This window comes from Podarcis melisellensis, assembly GCF_964234715.1.
Source record: "Podarcis melisellensis genome assembly, chromosome: 9".
Lineage (NCBI taxonomy): Eukaryota > Metazoa > Chordata > Lepidosauria > Squamata > Lacertidae > Podarcis > Podarcis melisellensis.
In genome coordinates, this window is record NC_138541.1 from 15,209,419 (window position 1) to 15,236,551 (window position 27,133).

Below are 27,133 nucleotides of genomic sequence, written 5' to 3' on the forward strand. Positions count from 1 at the left end.
CCGAACCTATTCATCTCTGGTTCAAACCTTCAATTAAGTGGAATGATCCAAAACTCTGGGCACTAAAATGGCAGTGTGTGTTTAGAAACGAAATCTGTGACTAGAAAAATGTTGAAGTTTGGAGAATTTCTGGTAAGAGTCCACTCAATGACATCATTCAAGGGAAGCAGTGATTGGCTGGTGAAGGGTAAAAATAGTGCTTATATCCCACTAGGATGGCCGAGAACAAACAGACGAACTGTTAAATCTCTGTCCCCTCACTCCTTTGAGACTAGCCTGTAAACTCTCTGGACTGCAAGCTGGTAAGTGACTGGCAACTGTAATTTTCTCTCCTCTTTAGACCACGGATTTCTGGATTTCTGACTAGTTTTGAGGTAACCTATGTTTCATTTTGTAGGTGCAAATTTATCAAGAGTACAATTTCTCTTACTTAAATCATTCTCTTGCTAGCCAGAAATTGCTTAAACAGAATAAGACCTGGAATGTTTTACATTTTACAAGCTAGTAGTATTTTGTAGCTCTTTGGCTTCAAAGATGCTTGGCTGAACTTTATTTTACATCACTGCTAGTGGGTGGAGGGAGGGCAGGAAGTCCAAAATTATTAACAACCACAATGGCAAAAGTTTTCTCTAGCTCTATGTAATGAGCCTGTGATAATACATCCAATAATAATACTTAGCATTAATTTAACATTTTGTGCATGTTCAGAGTATTCTCCATTCATGTACTCAGCAATCATTACTCATTGTACTGAGTAGGTCACTGTCATTCTCTCAGCCGTCTGTAGACAAGGCTGAGCCTAGCAGGTACTGTCTTGCTTAAAGCTACTTGGGGTTCCTCAAACATCACATCAGCCACGACCTCATTAGGAGGCCATAAGCAACACACTGTCTATGAGAACTCATCGGCTGTATGGAGGAAGTAAAATAAATGACAAGGGACTTCCTGGATCAATCTTTATATTAACCTTCCCTAACCAGGTGCCCTCCCCACCCAATGTTTTAGACTACAGCTCCTATCATCCCCTTCTGGTTGGGGCTGATGGAAGTTGTAATCCAACAACAGGTGGAAGGCACTAAGTTGTGAAGATTTTATGCTGAGAAAACCAAACTAGGAATGTGGGTGCCATCAATTACTTTAGACCGTTTATTGAGGGGCCTTGGTCTATTTTAATGAAGTGAATGCATATAAAGCTGTAACCATTGTGATTTATTCCAGAATATTGAAAACTTGTTTACCCAGCCCCCGTACTATGATTTCAATCCTTACTGGCAAGGAACTTACCTAACATGGGTGGCTAACTCCCAAATTCAAGGCCTGAAGTTTTCTGGCTCCCCAAGACTCCACCAATTTTTATTGTAGTGGCAAAGGGAGGGGGACGTAGAACTGGGGTAGGCAGTCATCAGTCATCAGATTGATTATTTGAGCAGAGAGGAGGCATTAATTCACCCTGATCAGTCGAGGAAAAGGAGGAGCTGTGTTCAAGAGAGCATGTGGGTAGCCACACCCATTATTGGCAATGTCTGCCACTGACATGCGGGACACGGGTGGCACTGTGGGTTAAACCACAGAGCCTAAGACTTGCCGATCAGAAGGTCGGCAGTTCGAATCCCCACAACGGGGTGAGCTCCCGTTGCTCAGTCCCTGCTCCTGCCAACCTAGCAGTTTGAAAGCATGTCAAAGGGCAAGTAGATAAATAGGTACCACTCCAGCGGGAAGGTAAACAGTGTTTCCGTGCGCTGCTCTGGTTTGCCAGAAGCGGCTTAGACATGCTGGCCACATGACCCAGAAGCTGTATGCCGGCTCCCTCAACAATAAAGCGAGATGAGCGCTACAACCCCAGAGTTGGCCACGACTGGACCTAATGGTCAGGGGTCCCTTTACCTTTACCACTGACATGAGAGCTCCAATAATTGGTCAAAGATGACCTTTGGGTCAAAAAATAGCCGCTCCTGCTGCCTTATATCAACAGTGAAGTTGTTAAGGAATGGATTGGCATATCAGTCTGTTAACAGGGCTGGATGACTGGAATGAGATAAAGATATCTCCTTCTCTCAACCTTCCCCACAGCTGGCCCATGGAATCGGTCCAGAGTTGGTGTTTTGAGGTTTGAGGAGCACCAGCCTCATTCAATTAACTTTGTATTACTTCCTATCCCACTGAGATCCATGGAGCTGTTCCAGGACAGCTGTTCCTCACAATATCACTGCCAAATTCTCAAAAATAATGGGTGGTTGGGGCTACAGTGAAATAAGAGATGCCTATTATATCACATGAGGCTATGATGGTCTACATTACATGATAGGATGATGATAACATAATAGATGCCTATACTATTACATGTGATTATAACATGATCAAGAGTTGCTTTTGAGTATAGGACATGTTTGGCAGCCATATTTCAGAGAAAAAAACCCTTTTTAAAATTCCATCTTGACAGCAAATGTGAAGTCAAGTACAACATTTTTTATGTCTCTGTTTTGCTTAAGTTTCCTCTGCTGCAAAGAAATAGCAACTTCACAGTGCAAAACAGCCATACTCATCGCATGATGGTATATTGGCAATGCTGAAACGTGATGAAGCGTGTTGGTCACACTGAAACATGACCAAGGGAGAGAGGAGGAGGGGCACCAGATGAAGGGAACAGATCATATATCAATGCAATAGCAGCAGCCAGTTTCAAACCTGGCACAAGCAGGCAGCAGCCTCAGCCAAGGGTCTATCATTGTTGAGGCCAATGGCCTAAATTCCCTTTTCCAGCAGAGTGGCTGCCTCTGGGACTGATCAAAGTGCCTCAGGGCAACATCACATTGCTGTGGGGCACTGTGAGCAATTGCAAAGGTGCTCACCTCTGCCCTTGCACTCTCCTCCACCTGTGGAGGTTCTACCATGTCCAAGCAGAAATATATAAGAGGAGGGACCACTCACCAACACCGGGAAGGGAGGCCATCAACATGGTAGGCCGTACCACTCCAGGGAACATTGCTGCCTGAGGCAAAGGAGGACAAGACGGTTCCTGCCCCAATTCCACAGACATAAACCACAACCAGCCAGAACTGGTAGCCTTCTTAGTGCTGCCCAGAGCACAGCACCCTCCATCTATCTGAAGGCAGCAGGCCAGCTTAGTGGGTTCATGGCAAAGCGTGCATGGCCTACATTACATCTTCTGAGGACCTCCTTCTTGTGCCTCCTCCTTGAGAGGTCCAAGGGTGGCAACATGAGAACGGGGCCTTCTCTGCAGTGGCTCCCCATCTGTGGAATGCTCCCCCAGGGAAGTTCGCCTGGCGCCTTCATTATACACCTTTAGGCGCCAGGCAAAAATGTTCCTTTTTATCCAGGCCTTTGGTTGACTTGATCGACATCCTGTACCCTTTTAAGATGTTGCTTTTTGGAGGGAGGTATTGTTTTTACTTTGATTTTATATATTGGGATCTTTTCTGTGAACCACCCTGAGAACTGCGGGTATAGGGCGGTATATAAATTCATTTAACAACAACAACAACAACAACTCTGTCCTCCGACACTTTACCTTAGCTCCCTGTCCCCTCAGCATCTGATGGTGGAGGGTTAGCTGGATCTCGCCCTGAGTTTTTGAAGGATGGGTCTAATACTCTCATCTTCTTGGTCTTTGGCTCTTAGTCAAGAGGCTGCAACGCTCTGTAAGTTTGCCAAGAAATGGGCATGTAGGCTCTGTTCGAAACTTAGGAAATTGCTTTATACAGAGTCAGATCATTGGTCCATCTAGATCAATTCTGTCAATACTGACCAGGATTTCTCAATGAACACGTGGGGGTTATTGGTGGGCCCAGTGGACACAGCCTTGTTTCCTCTTCCATGTGCTTACTCTACACACATTTACTGTGTGAATAGGACAGTGGAAATAACACCTGTCATATATAAATGCCTGGTTTCCCAACCTAGAAGATTCACAAGTGTATTTTCTTTTTTTATTTCCAGAAATCAGAAAAAATGAAGGCAGCCTTAATCTTCCTCTGCATTTTGGGAATAGCTTGCGCCTTCTCGGTGAGTAAAATCAGGAATTATTTACGTAGTATAGGATGCATTGTGAACATCTACTTCAATGACACTTATCGCAACTGTTTCTGAAGGGTACTGAAACTTCCATTCTGTGTTTTTGCATCTAGCAATTGAATTCCCTGCCAGGTGGCCCTGCCTGCTGGTGGACCGTTGAAATGCTACAAGAAAACTCTGTGTATATTGGCAATGTGCCTGTCTCTTGCTCAGGTCACACAGCCATATGCAAACAGAACGGGTGTGTGTGTGGATAAGTTGGCAGGAGGTCCCCAGTGGGGACTGGTCATGGATTGATGTCCGAGTTGCCTAGCCACAGCCACAACCACAAAAGTCATGGTTGAGGAGAAAGACATACCAATATCATTCATGAGACAAAATCAAAGAGCTGCCGCTTAGCATCCAAGGAAGATGTGTACAAGGAGCCTTCCCATCCTGTTCCAGCTCCATCTCTTCTCCTTGACTTCTGAAATATACTCGGAGTCAAGAGTGAATTTCATGCTCTTTATCCAGCTCATAGTAGTGAGGAAGAATGGAAGTTCCCCCCAAATGTCTGCTTTATATATATTATTTACACAATGGGCCCCACGTGATTGGCTAATTCTGGGATTCTCCTGTAGGCCAATCAGGTTGTGGATTCACTTCCACCTGGAGTTGGATTGGGTGGCTTCTGCGGACCAATCAGACTGCTGCATTCTGAATCCTATTGTTCTAGGACCAATCAGACTGCTGCATTTTGGATCCTATTCAAATCAGTACATAACTTCCCCCCCCCTCTCTCTCTGAGAGAATAAATGGGTGATGGATGAATAGGATGCACTTGTGTGCCAATTTGAATAGATGGATGGGAGCTGCTGTTTGCACCCCCATGACAAATAACCCCCAAGGGAATGTGGCCCTTGGGTGGGTGGGTGAATTTGTATCCCACCAAGAGCTTTGATTATTTGCAGCTAACTCACAGAAGTGAAAATATCGCCTCCTTTAGGAATGCAAGATAATTCCATCAGAAATGGAAATGTCACCAGAAATGGCTGCAATTCACATGTTCATCTGAGGTTAGGAACAGAAATCATGAAACAGAATATAAGTGAAATTCGCCCTGTCTTTTTCAGTCTGCAAATGTTTCTGATGTTTCCCTTCCAGTGAAATGCATTGAAATTAAATACATAATTGATTTGATTGCTTTTGGCCACAGCAAATAGCAAGGTGAATAATGTAGGTTGTAGAAGAAGCTGAACTGCAGCAAAATGGAAGCAACGCTGGTGGTGGCAACAACAACAACAACACAGGATGGGGTGGAAATCTCTGGCTTCTTATATCCCTGCACATAGTACATTGTACAGTTTAGAATGATATATTTCTTTCTCTTATCACACTGCTGCTCTTTTCTATATCCCATCCAACTCCATCCTACAGATATAAAGAGAGGTCCATCACACTACAGATAATGAATGGAAGGAAGGAAGGAAGGATAACAGTTTTGGTTCTTTGCTCAGCAGAAATAGCTTTGATCTATGAAGGCCAATCCTGCATACATCACTAGGTGTCACTCTAGCGTTGCTGTTTGGTGTGTATGTGGTGGTGGTGGTGGGGGGGTGAAGCTAATGTAGAAGCAAACAGCACTTTAGTGCAATGTATGGACAAAATGCAATTACTAAAACACAACCCTAGATCAGAAGCCTGAAAGTGGGGAAGGAATAAAGAACACTTTCCTTTCTATTGTGGATATGTGTTTCACCTAGGAAACTCCCAAACCCAGCCAAGCAAGCAGGAAAAAAAGGAAAATCACCACTGACTTAAATAATCTCTTCTTTTCTTGTAGGTAAAAAACTTCAGAAGAAGATTCAAAGCAGAGGATTCTGAAGAAAATGCAGTATGTTGTCAACTAAATCAAATTCTCGATTCAAAATGAAATGTGTCGATGCTTTCCTTAAAATCGACAGCTGAAATTCTTCTATCTTTTTTTTCTGACAGGTATTCAAGAACAGATATAGGTATTTTCTTTATAGGTACCCATACCTCTACCCACCTGTAAAGAGATATCAGGTAAATGCAATTCCTTTTCAAAATATAAGAACCATTACTGAGACACAAAATAAAGGCAAATACAGGTGCTGAGTTAGAGGCCCTTTTGAGCCTAATTAATTATTATATGATGGCTCTAGTGTTTTGCCTCTTTGTAGTAGCGACTGATGTCCATTGGGATTGGTGTGGCAGAATGCTAGGAGGCCATCAGTAGGAGAAGTGAGAGCCAATAAGAAGGACAGACAAGAAATTATCATTTTGCTGTCGTTCTCCTCCCTTCTGAGTTCTATAATGGCAATCCTGAAATTAAGGAGGTGGAAGCCACAGCTACTGCCACTTTCTGGATTGGATGTAGGTAAGCAGGCAGACAAGTAGGCAGAATGACGTTGCTTGAACAGTGCACCATTCCATACCATTCAACATTTGTAATAATAATAATAATAATAATAATAATAATAATAATAATAATAGCAATTTTATTATATATACCCCACCCATCTGATTGGATTGCCCCAATGATTCTGGGCTGCTTCCAACACATATGAAAACATAATAAAACATTAAATGTTAAAATCTTCCCTATAAAGGGCGAACTTCAGATGTCTTCTAAAGCAGTGTTTCCCAACCTTTTTTGGGCAAAGGCACACTTGTTTCATGAAAAAAATCTTGAGGCACACCACCATGCCAGATGGGGAAAGGTCACTTTTTACTTATGTAAAAAAAAAAAAAAAATAGTAACAGCATAGAAGGTAGAGAAGGTAGGACTCGAACCAGTGGATTCACGTTACAATAAAGATTTTGACTAAACATGGGAAAGAACTTTCTGCTGGTAAGGGCTGTTCAACAGGGGAATGGTCTCCCTCGGGAGGTTTTTCCCTTCTTGGAGGTTTTTAAGCAGAGGTGGGATGTCTGTCTGCCATGGATGCTATGGCTGAGATTCCTGCACTGCAGGGGTTGTACAGTACTGGATACCCCTGGGGATCCCTTCCAACTCTACGATTCTATTAGGATCCCTTTTATAAAAGAGAGAACTTTAATGGCACGGCCATTATTTATTTCGGCTTCTCCCAACGGGGCCACGAAGGATCAGAAAAGCTGAAGAAGAGACCCTTCCTCAGAGGAGGCGGGAGACCACCGGACCCGCCGAGGAGGGGAATCCGGCCGCCTTTCCCTCCAGAGCTTCGCCTTTTGCCCCGGCCAAGTTGCGCCGAGGGCGCCTTGCGGGCTCTGCGTGGCTTCAGGCGGAGCCTAGGAGCCACTTCCCAGCCTGGAGGGCAGGCTGTGCGCGGACCCCGCCACTCTCGGGGCGCGACCCAGACCCGGCTGCCTTCCACGGCCAGCAGAGGTAGGCCGCCGGCTTCTAACCCGGCGGAACTGGGGCGTCCCGGGCGCAGCGCCGCGCTCCCCGCTCCTCCCGCCCCGCCCCCTTCTCCCGGGTGCCCCCTCCCTCCTTTGTTCTCCGGAGCCCCGCCTCCCCCTCTGCCCCAGCTCGCCTATTGGCTCACGCAGCCGCCACTCAGGTGGGGGCCCACTTTGGCCCCGCTCCCCGGCCGCCGAGAGAGAGTGGGAGCGTGCGGGGCGGGGCTGGGCGGCCGGGCGTCTCCTTCCCTGCACTGCTTCGGCCGCATCTGCAGCCGCCGCGGGACCAGGCGGGAGGCCAGTCATGCCCAGACACTGCCAGCCGCTCGGAAGGAGCCATCGCTCCGCCGGGCAGCGCCTGCCTGCGCGCCCCTCGCTCCCTGCGCCGAGGATGGCGGGGGCGCCGGGCGCAAGGCAGCGCCGGGGCTGCTGGGCAAGCGGCAGATGCTGATGCAGTTTGGGGAATTCCTGTCACAGGGAGCAAGGCAGAAGCGGATGACGGGGCACGTTCCCCGGGGGAGCGGGGCCGGAGGATTAGCCCGACTCGCCCGCCTCCCTCCCACGGCACACTAGGCAACGTCCGGCGGCACACTAGTGTGCCGCGGAACACCGGTTGGGAAACACTGCTTTAGAACAGTGTTTCCCAACCGGTGTTCCGCGGCACACTAGTGTGCCGCCGGACGTTGCCTAGTGTGCCGTGGGAGGGAGGCGGGCGAGTCGGGCTAATCCTCCGGCCCCGCTCCCCCGGGGAACGTGCCCCGTCATCCGCTTCTGCCTTGCTCCCTGTGACAGGAATTCCCCAAACTGCATCAGCATCTGCCGCTTGCCCAGCAGCCCCGGCGCTGCCTTGCGCCCGGCGCCCCCGCCATCCTCGGCGCAGGGAGCGAGGGGCGCGCAGGCAGGCGCTGCCCGGCGGAGCGATGGCTCCTTCCGAGCGGCTGGCAGTGTCTGGGCATGACTGGCCTCCCGCCTGGTCCCGCGGCGGCTGCAGATGCGGCCGAAGCAGTGCAGGGAAGGAGACGCCCGGCCGCCCAGCCCCGCCCCGCACGCTCCCACTCTCTCTCGGCGGCCGGGGAGCGGGGCCAAAGTGGGCCCCCACCTGAGTGGCGGCTGCGTGAGCCAATAGGCGAGCTGGGGCAGAGGGGGAGGCGGGGCTCCGGAGAACAAAGGAGGGAGGGGGCACCCGGGAGAAGGGGGCGGGGCGGGAGGAGCGGGGAGCGCGGCGCTGCGCCCGGGACGCCCCAGTTCCGCCGGGTTAGAAGCCGGCGGCCTACCTCTGCTGGCCGTGGAAGGCAGCCGGGTCTGGGTCGCGCCCCGAGAGTGGCGGGGTCCGCGCACAGCCTGCCCTCCAGGCTGGGAAGTGGCTCCTAGGCTCCGCCTGAAGCCACGCAGAGCCCGCAAGGCGCCCTCGGCGCAACTTGGCCGGGGCAAAAGGCGAAGCTCTGGAGGGAAAGGCGGCCGGATTCCCCTCCTCGGCGGGTCCGGTGGTCTCCCGCCTCCTCTGAGGAAGGGTCTCTTCTTCAGCTTTTCTGATCCTTCGTGGCCCCGTTGGGAGAAGCCGAAATAAATAATGGCCGTGCCATTAAAGTTCTCTCTTTTATAAAAGGGATCCTAATAGAATCGTAGAGTTGGAAGGGATCCCCAGGGGTATCCAGTACTGTACAACCCCTGCAGTGCAGGAATCTCAGCCATAGCATCCATGGCAGACAGACATCCCACCTCTGCTTAAAAACCTCCAAGAAGGGAAAAACCTCCCGAGGGAGACCATTCCCCTGTTGAACAGCCCTTACCAGCAGAAAGTTCTTTCCCATGTTTAGTCAAAATCTTTATTGTAACGTGAATCCACTGGTTCGAGTCCTACCTTCTCTACCTTCTATGCTGTTACTATTTTTTTTTTTTTTTACATAAGTAAAAAGTGACCTTTCCCCATCTGGCATGGTGGTGTGCCTCAAGATTTTTTTCATGAAACAAGTGTGCCTTTGCCCAAAAAAGGTTGGGAAACACTGTTCTAAAGGTTGTATAGTTGCTTATCTCATTGGTTTGGGGGTCACATAACTCCAGTGCTTTTTTTTCTAAAAAAAATGTTTAGGGGTACAGTCATAACTCGGGTTACAAACGCTGCGGATTGTGCATTTTCGGGGTGCGGACCGCACTGAACCCGGAAGTACCAGAATGGGTTACTTCCGGGTTTTGGCACTCACGCAGAAACACAAAATGAGGTCACACGCATGCGCAGAAGCACCAAATCGCATCATGCGTGTGCGCAGACGTGGCGCTTCAGGCTGTGAACACTGCGGGTTGCGAACGTGCCTCGCGCACGCATCACGTTCGCAACCAGAGGTATGACTGTACTCTCATTTTGACTCAAGAAAATCACCATTTTATAGTTCAAATTGGGGGGGGGATACAGTAAATGGACACAAGTACAATGATTCACAAAATGTTTAGGGGTATGCGTACCCCCAGGGAAAAAAGCACTGCATATCTCTATGCTCCCCAACATTTCTCTGATGAAAATAAGGATGTCCTAAGGAAAAGCAGGACATTTCAGGACCAAATCAGAAACCAGGACTGTCCCTGGAAAATAGGGTCTGCCATTCACCCTAATAGACCATCTCTATCTACAGTGGTACCTCGCAAGACGAAAGAGTTTTTCATTTTTTGAGTTGCTTCGCAAGACGAATTTCCCTATGGGCTTGCTTCGCAAGACGAAAACGTCTTGCAAGTTTGTTTCCTTTTTCTTAAAACCGTTAATACCCAGGGAATCCGTGCTTCGCTACCCCTAAACATTTTTTTTTAGAAAAAAAAGCACTGGAGTTATGTGACCCCCAAACCAATGAGATAAGCAACTATACAACTCGCAGAACGAATTAATTTCGTCTTGCGAGGTACCACTGTATGTGTAGCCCTCAGAAATGGCATACAAGTCACAGAACCACGAAACCCACAACCCCTATGTGAAATCCCTTTTGTAATTTCAGGTCCTTGCCACATACACCACAAAAAAAGGTCTGTGTGCGTCTGTTTAGAATTTTGGAATTTTAAGCTGGTCCCGGTGAGATCAGTGCTGATGGCCCAGGGAGGCAGTGCATGAGATAATTTGCCTTGTGCCTCTGAATACAAGTCACAATATTTCTTATAATAACAACTTCCACTGTAAAGATAAGAAAAGGAAACAAAACCTTTGCCTGCAGCTATTCACATGGCAGTTTCATACGGAGGAGTCTTGATCATTGTCTCTTGAATAGGGATGGAAGGATCTGACAATTTTGGTTCTCTTCAGTATCTCATTTTTCCCCAAGCTTATTCAGTTCTCCGCATTTCTTTAGCATTATTTTTTTTTGGGGGGGGGGAGTTGTGTGTGGAAAAAATCCTCAGGAAATTTCCTTAAGAATTTTCCTAATAAACAGATTTTTGTATGTAGTTTTGACCAATGTACAAGTTTTTTTTGCAAGCCATTTCTCGTAAGGTAAAGCATTTTTGCACGTTATTTTCACAACTGGATTTAATTTATGCATGCTTTCACCTAAGTGATATGCATTTTTGTAGACATTAATTTGTTGGAGATGTGCATTGCAAAATTTGGATTACTGTGAATGTCAAAGGACGACTGTGTTTCAGGTCTCATATTGTTTAAGTAAGTTCAGGTTCCCTTTGAAATGCAAACAGAATTGACATTGTCCCTCCACCCCTACTCTTGCATGTAAGAGAGAGATTCCAGCTGGGGCAGGGGGACGCTAATTACATGTTTTCAAGGATAGCTCATGTAAGAAGCCTAAAAATGGTCCTGCTTCTGGGAATGTTGTGCCGGCAGAATAGTGGTTTGGCATGTCTCTTGAGTACAGAGATATTTTTGTGCTTTGCTGTGTAGAAGATGAATCCTGTTCATATCTTTCTTGTTTGCCTCCTTATAAAAAACAGGCGTGGCTTTTAGGTTAAGGCCAATATAGATATACAACCCAAACATATGTAGATTGCTTGGGTGTCTGGGTACAGTTCTAGATACACTGTTCAGACCCCTGACGCTTGTAATGGGATAACATTTCCTAACGTAAAATGCAGGATGCTTCTGCAACATTCCTGATTTTTATATGGGTGATAGGAAGAAACTGACATCTCTCCCCACCCCCCTTGAGAGCATTGCCAAGGTGCAGATTGCTATGTGAGCTGAGAAGTGTGATCTAGCCCATGGCACTAAAAAGGGGTCTGAAGGCATAATATGCAGCTCTATGGTTGAAGTTCAGTGGGCTTGTCGCCATATAAAAAGCCTGCATGGAAGTCTCTCTGGGCATCAGATGTATGATTCTATGATAAGCTCCTCTGAGCTCTTTGGCTGAAGGTCAGATGCTGAGCAGCACCCATTTTTCATAATCCTTGCTTCTTTGTTTAAGTTTAGACGCATAATTTTAGATATGTAGGTAGGTAGATGATAGACAGACAGACAGACAGACAGGCGTCAGCCAAAAATGTCCCACTTTGGCTGATTAATATTCTACAACCTTTTAAATGTGTCTATGGGTTATTGTTTTACTGTTTTGTTTTTAATAATTACTTGTTTTTATCCTGTGTTTTATTTTGTGAACCGCCCTGAGATCTTAGGATGAAGGGCTGTCTATACAGTGGTACCTCTGGTTACAAACTTAATTCGTTCCAGAGGTTCGTTCTTCACCTGAAACTGTTCATAACCTGAGGTACCACTTTAGATATCTGCTGCCGCTGGTGCACAATTTCTGTTCTCATCCTGAAGCAAAGTTCTTAACCCGAGGTACTACTTCTGGGTTAGCGGAGTCGGTAACCCAAAGTGTTTGTAACCCGAGCTGTTTGTAATCCGAGGTACCACTGTAAATCTAATTTTTTAAAAAATAACTTTCACAGTATCAGTAGGACACAGAACAAACCAGAGACCTTCTGGTTTTAAACTTTGAATGTGGAGCCTCATGCATATATGCATAACAAGCATGTGGACTACCAAGCTCCTTCTGCACTATACAGATTGGTTTAACAATCAATCCCTTTCCCCAAGGACATCTGAGAATAGTAGTTCTGTGAGGGGAATGGGGTGCGTGTGTGTCTCCCAACATCTCTCATCACCCTTAACAAATTACAGTTCGCAAGATTCTTTGGGTGAAGACGTGACTATTTAAAGTGGGGTGATACTGCTTTAAATGTATAGTGCAGATGGGATTGTTGCTGTGTTTTTCTGAGAACTGAAGCTGACTGTTTACATGTGTATAATTCAGCATTCTGTTTTGTGATAGAAATACGGGAAATGCCTCACAATTGTATCTCTTCTTAGTTTAACAGTGACTCATCTGAAGAAGGCTATGGTGGCGATAGTTCAGAAGAGGAGGAGGAGGAAGAAGAAGAAGGGGTAAGAGACATGTTTGGCATTGGTCACAACAAACCAAGGAGCGTAAGAAAACAACCAGGATTGTTTTTATAGACTGTACTCTGTGAGCGTCCATGGTGACGATTACTAACTGCCCACAAGTTTCCATTCTGGTTCCTCGCAATATTTTTCAAGTCTCAAGTCATCTAAACAAGAAGTAACCCTTAAAGACACAGTGAGAGATTGTGAGAGCCAAAGGTTTAGAGACAGATGTGACTTTTGTCCATTTATACCAATGCAGCTGTTATGGTCCTCAGGTGAACCATTCAATAATATTTTGTTCTTCGGTACTTGGGCAGGTCAGCTTTAATTCACCCTCAGGTATTCTTTTATAAGGATAATCACATAACTAAAGAATTATGATTTAAAGAAACACCTTGTGATATATATACGATCGAGATATCACCCAAAACCAATTGGGAGTGCATTTTGTGATATCAGTTTCATAATTTTTAACCTGGCAATATATTGCAAATCATGATGTGTGTGAGGACTGGACGATATATTGTCCAAAGCAGGTTTGAAGTCCATATCGTAACATTGGTTTCATAATTTTTGACCTGGCAATATATCATGAATCATGGGGGGGGGGGGTGAGTGGGTGTGTGGGTGTGTGTGGGGGTGGTGTTATGCAAAAATCACAATGTGGGGAAAACCATGAAGCCAGCCAATAGCTCCATCCTTATTTCAGACATTGTGATATATAGTCATACCTTGGTTGACAAACGCTTTGCAACTTGAGCGTTTTGGCTCCCGAACGCCGCAAACCAGGAAGTGAGTGCTCCGGTTTGTGAATGTTCTTTGGAACTCGAACGTCTGAAAATGCTTCCGTGGCTTCCGGTTGACTGCAGGAAGGTTGTGCAGCCAATCAGAAGCTGTGCCTTGGTTTCCAAACATTTTGGAAGTCGAATAGACTTCCGGAACAGATTCAATTTGACTTCCAAAGTACGACTGTACTGGTATATTAGATGTTTAGTTGTTGATATATTATGATGTTGAAAACCAGATATCACTTCCTACATTAAGAAAATAGGTACTGTATTTTTCGCCCTATAGGACGCACCGTCCCATAAGGCGCACCTAGTTTTTTGGGGGGAAATAAAGGGGAAAAAATTATTTTTCCCCCAGGCGCGGGGCTGGGGCGGGGGAGGCCCGAGCTTCCCCCGACCCCAGCCCCCAAACAGGCAGCTCTCTGCAAGCCTTGGGAGCCCAGCGCTGGCTCCCGCTGCTTGCGGAGAGGTCCGCGAAGCCTGGACACTCTGAGCTCAGCGCGCGCAGGCTTCAGCATGCAGGCAACTCTCCGCAAGCAGCGGGAGCGGGGTGCGCACCGACCCCTCTCGCTCTCCAGGCTTCAGCGAAAGCCTGCATTCGCCCCATAGGATGCACACACATTTCCCCTTCATTTTTGGAGGGGGGAAAGTGTGTCCTATAGGGTGAAAAATACAGTATATTAAGGAGGAAGTTCAGCCTAGCCTTTCCCCTGCTTCTCCGCCTGCTCCCTCAACTGTACAAAGTCTACTCAATCCACAACCTGGCAGATTCCAGGAAGGGCTTTCCCACTACTCCTCAGCCCCACTGCACTCAATAGGACTTAGGTCTCCTTAAGCCAGTGGACTTTAGTCTTATTTCCTTTGGATTGTCCCCAAAGAGCCATCTACAACAAGACCCACCTCAGTTAAACAGAAAGCAAGCCCATTGACACAAAAAGGGACAATGTGTCCACAAGGAGCAATTGTCCGTGACACAGGTCTGGGCCCTGGCGTATTTGCAGTGTTGGCTGTTATGCATCTTCTCCATGTTTGTGTTTACCTCAGGACCGTGTTAGCTCCCCGAGAGCCGATATAATCTCCTAGGTAAATATGTATCTTGGTATACATGTTATTTGGGGAACACATATTTTACCTGAACAGCCTGGAATAGCTTCTTCATTTCAGTACCGTTATGGTCTCTTGGGTCAATATGTGCTTAGGCACAAGAGTATTTATAAAAAATGATTTTTTTTGGCCTGACTTGGATGTCAAAAGCTACAAGAGTGCCACTATATTCTATTGTACTTTGGGGGCAGATGTTTTCTCCCATGTAAATGAAGTTCCTGCATGAGAATCAGAACTCTACACACATTTGTCTCAAGCCTTGAGCCTTCTAGGCCCATTCTGTTAGGGTGTTGTTTTTATGAACAGTTATTGGGGTGGGTCTAAGTTAAATGTAGACCTCACCATCTCGCCCAACCTTTTATTATTTCTCTGGTTACTAGAGAAAGCCTTGTTGGCTTTCCCCCAAAAGGCTCTTTCATAGGTTCTCTGTAGCTTCAGCAATGGGGATTTACTTCTGAGTAGGGTTCTCCTTGTCACCATGACAATTAACCAGCTCACCTGAGGCGCAGGCCCTGAGATTTAGGGGCAGAATCTGGAAACTAGAGGATGAGACTCGATGGATCACAAAGTGGAGCCTGGTAGGATAGGGGCAGAGCAGAGCAGTCCCTGGTGACTGAGGGCATATGATGGCACCTGGTGGATCAGAAGAAGTGCCAGATTGGGCTTCCAAGTGAAGCAACCTGGTAGCAAGAGCTATAAGAAACAATTATTTTGTGGAGACAGACACCTTGTTTTGCATCCTAACTTCTTGCTGTGTGAACGGAAGGAGCTTCTGGTCATAGAAGGAGAGTTGGAGGGGTCCCTAGTAAAAAGTTAACCTCCTGTCCTTCATTGGGCAACACCCCTTTCTCTCTCTCTCTGTCTCTGGCTGTATACATGCATACACTTAAAGCACTTGGCTTCCCCCAAAGAATTCTGGGAATTGTAGTTTCCCCCACCAGAGAGCTACAATTCCCAGCACCTTTAACTACAGTTCCCAAGTTTTCTGAGGAAAGGAGTTGTCTCTCTGGGCTGTTGGTGGTGCTAATTCACAAGCAGTCTCTACACACGTACAAGGGTTTGTGTGAAAGAGTGTACACTTGTTGATTTGGACAGGTCAGCTGTTGTATACACAGGCACACAAACTGCACACCCAGTGAAATTTACATGTGAATGACTCCACAAGCATGCAGCTCAACTATCTGTGTACACAGGTACAGACTGTACACTTATTGAATATATTGTGTGAACACCATAAAATGTACCTTTAGAAATATGTATTTTTGGATAAAAATATGTTTATAAATGTGTACAGTGAGATAAAGGATACTGATAAATGCATCTCTTGTGAGAAAATACATTCAGAAATATATATTCAAATACAAATTTGCACACGGATTTTTTTTAAAAATGGCAGATTCATGCAAAAACAGGATGGGATGGAGATTCTGATTCTTCTCTTGAAGAAGATGGTCAAAACACTAAAACTATATATATATATATATATATATATATATATATATATATATATATATATATATATGCAGGTTTTGGTGTCCTCGGGTGTCTTCCCGTGTAAAAGTTGGGGTGTCTATGCGACGTTTCGACGAGGTCTCACTCGTCATCTTCAGGCTGGTGCTTTCGGCTTCTTGTTACTGGAACAGAGCAGGATCTCAGTGTTTTAGTTCCTATAAATACTGTTGAGGGGGTGTGGTGTATAGCCTCCAATGTTCTGGGCAGAGAGGAAGTTCCCAGGCTAGTGTTCTCTGCCCAGAACATTGGAGGCTATACACCACACCCCCTCAACAGTATTTATAGGAACTAAAACACTGAGATCCTGCTCTGTTCCAGTAACAAGAAGCCGAAAGCACCAGCCTGAAGATGACGAGTGAGACCTCGTCGAAACGTCGCATAGACACCCCAACTTTTACACGGGAAGACACCCGAGGACACCAAAACCTGCATTCCTGTACCCGTGAAAATCTACGAAAGCATATATATATATATATATATATATATATATATATATATATATATAGTGTGAGTGTGTGTGTTTAATACTTGCTGTAAACTGCTTTGAGTATAGTCTTTAAAATGGAAAGGTGGGGACTGTCTTTCCAAAGAAGCAAACAAACAAATAATCCTCACAGTTGGCAAACCCTAATTGCAACAGAATAGGGCTTTAGAGGTAAAGATCTATTTATTACCAGCTCTGCTAGGCTGTTATTTGCACACATGAGAGGCAATTATCCCGTGTCAATGCTTTGGGGGGGGGGGAGCAGGAGGTCCGAACATCAGGGCCAGTGTTTGCACTGTACACTCTGTCCATAATCTATTTTGTTGGGAAGCAATTAGTAACTAGAACGGTATGGAGAAAAGTACTCTAAAACACAATTTACTGAATGTATGTGGATTACATATATTTATATATATTCAAAGAGGTGGGGGTGTAAATTGGGGGTTTTTAAAGGAACAAAGTGGGGAGGGGGAATTGAAGACATGTGGGAAATAGTAGGTAGTTAGCACAGTCATAGAATCATAGAATTGTAGAGTTGGAAGGGACAGTGAGGGTCCTCTAGATCTTTTGAATTAGGTTGCAAAATCTTACCAATCCTGGTAAGACTTATATTACAAGCAGCCCTTCAGGGGTGGATGGAAATGCACTAAATGAAAGCATTATATTTCCCAATAATTTTTTATTGTGATCTTAAGAAACTTTAAGTCATTTGAAAATATGTTCAAAGGAACAATGGAAAAATATCACATAGAAGCCTCTAGTTGACTGTAGTAGCTGACAGCTGCTACAGGGATGTAGGGTGATTCATTACATCCCTTCCTTCAGAGCCGTTGCTCACCTATTTACCTATCCTGGCAGCACTTCCTTGTTCTTCCACTCTTCTGTCAGGTGCTGACAAGGATGTAAGTGGTAGAAATGCAATACTGCAGATGAAAGAGGGCTCTTGGGATTCCAAGCTGCCATGACAGACAGCTGGAGGCTTCTATTCACAAGCCTCAGTATGCAGAAAAGCAGAATTGTCACTTGCGAACATTCAGAAAGCACCACTGTATTTCTCGGATCCATCTCAATGGTTTTGCTACTGGCTATGTCCAGCCTCGACAAAAGCAGAACCTCAGGAACATTTAAACAAACAAGAACACTATAATTGCTTTTTATAGAGGTTGTGATGCTCTCAGATTGCTATCCAAATAGCCAGCCACACCATGCAATTTTGCAAGTTCTCGCAACAGAGAAGAAAATAACATAGGTTTTTACTGGCACTGCATGACATCTTATTTTAAGTGTTTTAACCGCCTGATCCTAAGAACTGCTGCCCCGGCACAGAAGTACTTAGTTTGCTCTGACCAACAGCAATGCCAGAGCAATGCTGCAAAACATGACGTTATGCCAGTCTGCGGTGAGGTTGTGCCAGCATTGGGGGCACTGTTGCCAGTGCAAATGTTTGATCCAGGACCTGAGGTTCACTTTCCCAGTTTGCCCTTCAAATATCAGGTAGTTGCCTTGATGACAGCTGTAGCAGAAAGTGCCCTAATCCACTATCTCTCAGTCAAACTGATTTAAATCTTAAAATGTGTGTGCATCTGGCCCAATCGCCTTCTAAATGCGGCCCGCAGATGGTCTGGGAATCAGTGTGTTTTTACATGGGTAGAATGTGTGCTTTCATTTAAAATGTATCTCTGGGTTATTTGTGGGGCCTGCCTGGTGTTTTTACATGAGTAGAATGTGCGCTTTTATTTAAAATGCATCTCTGGGTCATTTGTGGGGCATAGGAATTCGTTCATCCCCCCCCCCCAAAAAAAATACAGACCCCCCCCACAAGTTCTGAGGGACAGTGGACCGGCCCCCTTCTGAAAAAGTTTGCTGTCCCCTGCTCTAGAACAAATACCAGATGCTAGTTGTGATTCCACAATGCAACATGTGTGCATTTGGATCATCATTCCAATATTAGCCTGGAAACATTTTTTTCAAGCTTCGTCTGTTGTTTTTTTTATAAAATATGGTAAGCAGTGTTTCCATTTCATTTGATCTGGCATGTGGATCTATCTATCAGCTGTCTCATTGTCTGTCTGGTGTAATCTGCACACATGTTAAAAACGTTGTGAAAATGCTTTTTTAAAAAAAAAATCGTTTTGAAAAATGCTTTGAATTTGATATAGCTCACAACCGCCATCTTGTGTCAGAATTATATATTGCACTTTACAACACATTCAAAACATTTTATTTGCAGCTGTATAGCTGAGTCCTCTGTCTCAATCTCTCTTACACACACCATGGACTCTGTTGAGCTGGGACGATTTCAAAGTGGGAGGTAGACAGGTGCTATAATTTATGTCACTGTCTGATGACAATGAAGGCTTTTGAGCATCACAAAGGTCTTCTTCATATAGTGCATAAAGAGCTGTTTAATGTCTTCTCTATGCACCAGTCATAAGCTGATGTAATAATAATAATAATAATAATAATAATAATAATAATAATAAAATAATAATAATAATAATAATAATAATAATAATAATAATAATAATAATAATTTATTTATACCCTGCCCATCTGGCTGGGTTTCCCCAGCCACTCTGGGCAGCTTCCAACAAAATACTAAAATACAATAACCTATTAAACATTAAAAGCTTCCCTAAACAGGGAAGCTAAACAGATATATGGTTATTGCAAACATAAGAAATGGAAGGAGAGGGGGAGTTGCCCATTCTATAAACGCAGAAGGGCAGTGTTTACTGCATCTACTGAAGTTGAAATTAATTCTGATATTCCTGGTTTTTGATACATCTCCAGGGACAGTCAAATGAAGAAAACAATGAAGGTGGAAAGGAGAATGAAGAGGCGACAGAGGCTCCTACTGCAGCAGTGACTGCAGATAAAAAGGGCACTAGCAAAGCCACACCTCCTAAGCAGGTAAGACTGGTGGACCTTTAATACCCCTGCAATAAATGGAAAGCTGTACAGGTTGCTACTACCAGCCTGTTGCCTCAAACCATCCCATATAATGGGGTGCTTTCTTCTTAATAGCATTAAGGCAAGTTCCCCTCCCATTGCAAATAGTGGGGTGGAGGGGAGATGATTCAGATCAGGACTGCTGTGGGGGGCAAAGGGTTGAGGTTTCCTACCCTCTCCCATGCCATGGTCCTCATCCAACTCAGACAGGGGCATATCTGTCAAGGCAGCAGCAAATCTGGTCCTCTATGGACACAGCTGGACTTTCACCACATCGTATGGCCCTTCAGCAGGTGGAATGTGGACATGGGTTTTCACCCTAAAACAGCTAACATAAATAGAGTGCTATGGCAAGTGCAGCCCCCAAAATGTCTCTGGCTATACTTTCTGGATGAGACGTAGATGTAACGGTTGGCTGAAGACTTGCTTCCCTCTTCTCATCTCCTTCCACCCTCAGCAATATATCACAGCTTCTTATAGCCTACATATAGTAGAAGTATTTAAAATGAGAGTCCTCTTTTTTTGCTCTTCAAGATATGGCAACCCTTGTTCTGATTGTCTGGAATGTGTCCCTTGAACTCTAATAATGGCTCTTGCTCGTTCGCAAGGAGGATAGAGAGAGGTGTGTGTAGAAGCTAACCTCCTGTATAAAAGTAAAATTCATATTCATTTCTCCACCCACTGTAGCTTCTGGCCTCTGGAAGGCTGCCCAGAACATGTGACATCATTAGCCACAGTCCATATCTATCCTGTAGCTTCTTGAGGAATGCTGCTGCTTTCTGCGTTTTCCTCCAAATCACCTTCCATCCAATATGAAAATGGTAGTTGCACTCACTTGGCAATGAAGCCAAGAGTACATTTGAGAAGGCTGTGGCACATGCACAGATGACAGTGTATGTGCACATGACAGCTTCATCAATAGATGTCTGGGAGGGGTTGCAGGTACGGGGAAACCAAACAGGTAAAGGGCACCAGGTGAAGGCACCCTCAGCCCCTCTCTAGTGTGTACAGCAATGGGGAAAATGCAACATGAAACACAGTGGTGCGAAAACAACCTCGCTGCATTTTAAGCCGCTAATCCAGGCATAGGCAAACTCGGCCCTCCAGATGTTTTGGGACTACAACTCCCATCATCCCTAGCTAACAGGACCAGTGGTCAGGGATGATGGAAATTGTAGTCTCAAAACATCTGGAGGGCCGAGTTTACCTATGCCTGCACTAATCAGAGTTAGAAACTCAGATATATATGCTAGGCTCCAAATGGCTCCTTAAACCAGGGCTACAGTCACCAAAACGGAATGCCTAGCTACCATTTTGGGGGCAGATAGTTCGAAAGTCGTATTTTTCAGTACGACTTTTTGGTTCCCGTAATTCATTCCGATTGTACAATACAGATGGAATATAGCAGATAGAATTCTACATGGAGGAGACGTCAGGCACCATCCTGCCCAGGCATCTTCACTTGGTTGCAAGTGGCCAATAGTAAAAGGTAAAGGGACCCCTGACTCTGGGGTTGCAGCGCTCATCTCACTTTACTGGCCGAGGGAGCCGGCGTTCAGCTTCCAGGTCATGTGGCCAGCATGACTAAGCCACTTCTGGCGAACCAGAGCAGCACACGGAAATGCTGTTTATCTTCCCGCTGGAGTGGTACCTATTTATCTATTTGCACTTTGATGTGCTTTCGAACTGCTAGGTTGGCAGGAGTGGGGACCGAGCAATGGGAGCTCACCCCGTTGCGGGTATTCAAACCGCCGACCTTCTGATCAGCAAGCCCTAGGCTCTGTGGTTTAACCCACAGCACCACCCGCCTCCCTTAAGTGGCCAATAGCCAGGTGCAAAATGCGCCTGGTGAATTTCGAACGCTGCTGCTAATATATACACGGTCAAAGTTGTATCATGTAGAGGGTTAGACAACTCCTGTTCACTGCTATTTGGGGTCACATGCGGACATGGTATGTTGATTAGTGGGAAAAGTTGTTATACTATGTTCCTAGCTTTCATATTTTGGATTGATTGCCTTGGATCGCCCTACCTCCTTTCTAACTCTGGGTTTTCTCCCCCTTCCTGCCTCCCCCAATATTTTTGTATCCATGCAGGGCCCCATAAAGAAAGAGCCCCTGGAGAAACCTGGAAACGGAGGAGCAGCTAAAAAGGGTGAAAAGGACAAAGCTCCCGAAAAAGGAGGGAAGGGAGAGGAAGACAGTGACGAAGAAGAAGAAAACGAAGAGGAGGAAGAGGAAGAAGCAGAGACGGTGGACGAGAACGGAAGCGGCGTCAACGGCACAAGCACCAACAGCACCGCGGAAGAGAACGGAAACGGTGGCAATGGAGAAGAGGAAGAGGAAGAAGGGGAAGAAAACGGAGCGACCACTGCCATTCCCACCACCCTGCTCCCCACAGTCCTCCCCACCACGGAGTATCAGGACCAATACGAAACCACCACGGAGGACCAGTGGCACTATGACACGCCCTCTGAAGAGCCGTGGCCATACGATACCACCACCACCGGTTATGAGAATGGCTATGAGGTTCAAACAGAATACTACGCGAGTGAGAATGGGCAGCCCCGAGGGGATACTTTCAGAGCCTATGAGGACGAGTATAGCTACTACAAAGGCCATGGATACGACGTCTATGGCCAAGAATACTACTACAACCAATGAAGAAAAGAAGCCGTCTCTTGGCCTGCTTAATGTTTTGCATGGCAGTTCTTTGCAAATGCCTACTCAGGAAGATGTATCACAATATAACATGGTGCCTTTTAAGTGAGAGTGGAGGTTGCTGTCTGTTTTTACTGCTAACTATGAAAATGTATTCTTTTTGTCTGTTTTTTTTTTTAAAAAAACTGTTTTTGTTGCGCTTTTGACCAGTATTCATGTACCCGTTGTGGACTTTTTGTAGGGTTTGCAGTTTTGTTTTAGAACGGTTCGGAAGTGTGTCAAATGGAGTTATTGTCAAACTGAAGTGTGTTGTATGCTGTACATGCTCTGCCCCTGTGTTTCTGTTAAAGTCAAGAAGAGTTTTGAAACATTCTGCAGGCTGGATTTGCTCTAAGTAAAGATAAAGAATGATGAAATTGTCAGGCCATTTTCATTTCTTTCCACATTGCCTTTGGGAAGCGCAGAGCAGTTTTCATTGTCATCCTATCCTGCCAGGCTGAAATCTGCTTAGCTTGAACAGTGTAAAACCCAGTACTCCAATTATGGGTGAAGACATAGGATGAGAGAAAGGTAACTCTGTTATGAAATATACATATCCCATCTACTGAATCCCCTAACTTTAGCCAGACTATGTCCCCAATAGCCTTCTGAAAATAAGAACTATGGGACATATCATAAAAGGTAACAAGGCTGAGCCCCCACAACCCCTTATAATTCAAGTACTGTTGTCAACATTATGTGGCATAACCACAAAACATTCACTTCCAGATCCTGACTAGGAATGAAAGGACCTGTAAGGTTCAGTTCTCCCAGAGTTTCATCTTCCAACCTTAAATATAGTTCTCCACACATCTTGCAGCAATTTGCAATATTTGGGGGGGGATCCTGATGGAAATTAATCAGAATTTCAGTGCAAATTTCTCCTAATAAACACATTTTTATATGCACTTTTGACTAATGTACACATTTTTGCAAGCAGTTTCCCACAGCAATGCATTTTTCTTGTGTCATATTCACTAAAAGCATCGTTTTCATGCACACATTCCAAAAATATGCATTTTTGTAACTATCATTTGGTTGGCGAACTGCATTGCAAAATTCAGAGAAGTGCGAATTCTGAAGAAATGTTGTGTTTTGGTTCACATACAGTGTTTCAGAAGGTGCAAATTTGATAATTAGGCTTTAAATGAATTTCTCCTCCACTCCTAATCCTGACAAATATATGGGAACCAGAAACTTCTCTTGGCACACTTCTTCATGTTTGAACACAGATAACACTGCAGATAAGTTTTCAAGTTACAGACACCGAAACAAAGTAGAACTTTCACATTCCCTTGTGAATTTCTATTCATGTATGTCATGTATGTGTAAAAATGTAAACTAGCTTTGATGACTGCTTCCTCTTCCACATTAAAACTTCCCTTCAACCGAGTAAACAGCACACAAGTCTCACCATCATGCATGCAGTGTTTTCTACCTGACTAACATTACGTATGAGCTGATGCTCACACACCATAATACTTTAGCAGTAAGCAAACAGAGAAGAAATGGGGAACCGGTTGCCTACTAGATGCTATTGGACTCCCATCAGTCCCAGGCAGCATGTTCAGTGGTCAGGAATGATGGGAATTGTAGTTCAGCATCATCTGGAGGACCACAGGTTCCCCTTCTCTGAAGAGGAAAGGAAACTCTATCAACAACTATACTCTGGTTATTAGCCCATCTAGGAGAAGGAAAACTCTGAACCTAAACCTCCACTGCCCCATGGGATATCTTCAGAAAAAGAAAAGGCTAAGGAGAAAACACCCACAAATCTGGTGTGGAGTCCCTAAGATATAACAACAACAACAACAACAATAATAACAATATTTATTTATTTATTTATTTATACCCTGCCCTTCCAAGTTTAAAAACCAGGCTCAGGGAGGCTAATGATTAAAATATGACCTAGAAACAGCATAAAACAGCATAAAACACAACATAAAATGCAGCATCAATATCAATAAAATTCAAAAATTCAGGGGTCATTTTGAGGAAGAAGGAAAAAAACACCAGTCAGTAGACATCAAATGAACACCAGGGCTAACTGGCCAAGTTGGTCCTACTAGGGCCAGCAAGGAGACCAGGGAAGAATTTAAATGTGGGCTCCTAGAAAGGGTTTCTTCATAGAAGAGGAAAGGGAATAGAGGATCAGGCTAATCAAATTGAAGGTCAGGTGGAATAGCTCTGTCTTACAGGCCCCACAGAAGGAAATCAAGTCCTGCAAGGCCCCAATCTCGTGGGACAGAGCATTCCACCAGCTCGGAGCCGTCACTGAAAAAGCCCTGGCCCTGGTGGAAGATAGTCTGGCTTCCTTAGGGCCCGGGACCTTTAAGCTATTATTATTCATGGACCTTAGAGTCCTCTGCAGGACATACCAGGAGAATCGGTCCCATAAGTATGAGGGTCCTAGGCCGCATAGGGCTTTAAAGATGGTTGGATGGCACCTCCTTCCAGCAACTCCTGCAGCCAAGTTGGTGCCAAACATATTGCTCTGCTTTCCTTTGGACCCACATGAGGGAGGCCCTGTTGTCCAGCCAGCCCAGGACCTCCATACACCTGTTGTCCTGTTGTCCAGCCAGCCCAGGACCTCCATACACCTGCTGGGGTTTTCTAACATAGATTAATCCAGAGGAGGTTACTTGAAATTTACTCATCAATCACAACCACAGTATTTCACTCCATAGCTGTTGCCATAGCAATGATTTACGCCAATAAAACAACTGTGCATTATGGCTGTTATTTTAATAAAAGCAGCAGACTGGAAAACCAGAACCTATTAGTAAATCTAAATGGGGATTATGAGCAATTAGCTCCCTATTTTATCTACCATTTGCCCATGCTCTGCATTTATTTTAATACCACAGCAAATATTTAAGCTTTCACGGGTACTGACTTGGCACGGTAATGGTCTGGCAATCAAGTTGTGTTTGCTATTTTATTCCCTGCCTCCTCTTTCTTCACCCTGTGAGCTGCCTTACCCTTTAACTTACCTCAGCCCACAGGTATATTTCCTTACCATGCTTCAAATTTGTTTGATGCATCTGGCTAAGGAGACTTGCTGCCTACAGATACTCAAGCAAAATAGACCAATTACTCCCTAAACTTTCCACAGCAACTATTTTTTTTGTATACTTAATAGAAGCTGCAATTACAACCAATTAGGCAAAAATGCATTCCCGGTACTCAAAAAAGCAGAACATAATTGCTCTGACTCACTCGATGTAGCCCTCCTTTTTAACTTTATCACTTTCAGTTCAACACCCATGATGGTAAATAAGATGGAAAGGAACCTACAAAACCACACTGAGTTTGGAACTGTGCCATACAACATCCCTCCAGATACTGCTGTACTTTTAACTCCCATCAGCCCCAGCCAGCAGTGGATGATGGGAGTTGAGGTCCAGCAACATCATCTACAAGGCTGCAGATCTCTCATCCTGGCGTCACATAGAACAGCTTCCAATAAAAATGGTGGCTCAGTACCAGGTTCCTCCATCCCCTCTGTAATATCAACTTATCCCATGTGCTGATGTTGCGACAATGTGTCTACTCTGCCCCTGGCCAGAGGCAGTTGATGTGAAGTAGGAGTTCAGATATGGCAGCTTACATCATAATTATGCAAGGAAAGTTGAACTAGCTGTTATGCAGGGTAGCTAGCCATTGGATGCCAGGTGTGGCATGCGTGTCCTGCAGCCGGGTGCGGGGCGAGCCACCCATGGGGGTGGGGCAAGCCGCCTATGGGGGCACACTGCATTGTATACCGGCCAGTGCAGTGTAGTGGTTAAGAGTGGTAGACTCGTAATCTGGTGAACTGGGTTCGCGTCTCCGCTCCTCCACATGCAGCTGCTGGGTGACCTTGGGCTAGTCTCTCAGCCCCACTCACCTCACAGAGTGTTTGTTGTGGGGGAGGAAGGGAAAGGAAAATGTTAGCCGCTTTGAGACTCCTTCGGGTAGTGATAAAGCGGGATATCAAATCCAAACTCCTCTTCTTCTTCTTCTCTGCCTCCCCCTCAGCTGTAGGGCGACTGAGGGAGAGGCGGAGCGCAGACACAAGTCCCACACTGACATTTCAGGCAGCACAGAGGCTGCCAGTGCCCAAGCCACCATGTCACTCCCAGGAGAGATGCATGGCTCGGGCACGCTGCAGGCCCCCACGGGGTGGCACCCAGTGCCAGTCATGTTTGTTGACTGAACTAAAAGTTTTGTGAGCCCAATTTTATTATTTTTTTTTAAAAAAACCAACTCATATTTTTGTAATTTTGTCACCCCCCTTAGTGATGGCACCTGGACCCCCTTCCTCCACCACTGATACAGGGGAGAGTGGAATTGCCCCTGAGGATGTTCTTTTAAACTAGGGTTGGCTTGAGATGGGGGAGGAATTCCATTCAGTTCACACTTTAAGACAAACCTGTTTAATTCTCACTTCCTGAAATACCTTCTGCAAACCAGAAGGCAGCCATCCTTCAAACTCTGCATATCTCCAAATTTTGAAATCCAGTTCTTCAGTCAAGCAACAAATACGAGAATGCATATGATAAGATAAAGTGTGCCTATAAATGCATATATTGGTGTAAATGGCATACCAAATATATATATATATGGGGAAATTGCTTTGAGAAATGTGTATATTAAGAAAAATGGCATTCAAAAGTGTGTATATGAGAAGACATTTGAAATAAAATGTTCATGAATACTCTTCTGATGTGAAAATATGGAGAAGTACGGTAAATTTAAGATTGAAGGAAAAAATAAGAAAATGAGAAAAATCAAACCATAATGTTCACCCATAGAAGTGGCTAATCTT

General features: G+C 45.2%; 1 protein-coding gene across 1 annotated transcript; it reads left to right on the plus strand.

Annotated features, from left to right (window-relative positions):
• Positions 1 to 233: 233 nt before the first annotated feature.
• Positions 234 to 22,709, plus strand: IBSP (integrin binding sialoprotein). The gene is made up of 7 exons (XM_081925309.1): positions 234 to 302; positions 3,958 to 4,023; positions 5,855 to 5,905; positions 6,007 to 6,078; positions 12,713 to 12,787; positions 19,469 to 19,588; positions 21,724 to 22,709. Exons 2-7 carry the CDS (start codon positions 3,970 to 3,972, stop codon positions 22,288 to 22,290), a joined length of 939 nt encoding a protein of 312 aa, XP_081781435.1. The 5' UTR covers positions 234 to 302; positions 3,958 to 3,969; the 3' UTR covers positions 22,291 to 22,709.
• The last annotated feature ends 4,424 nt before the right edge of the window (positions 22,710 to 27,133 follow it).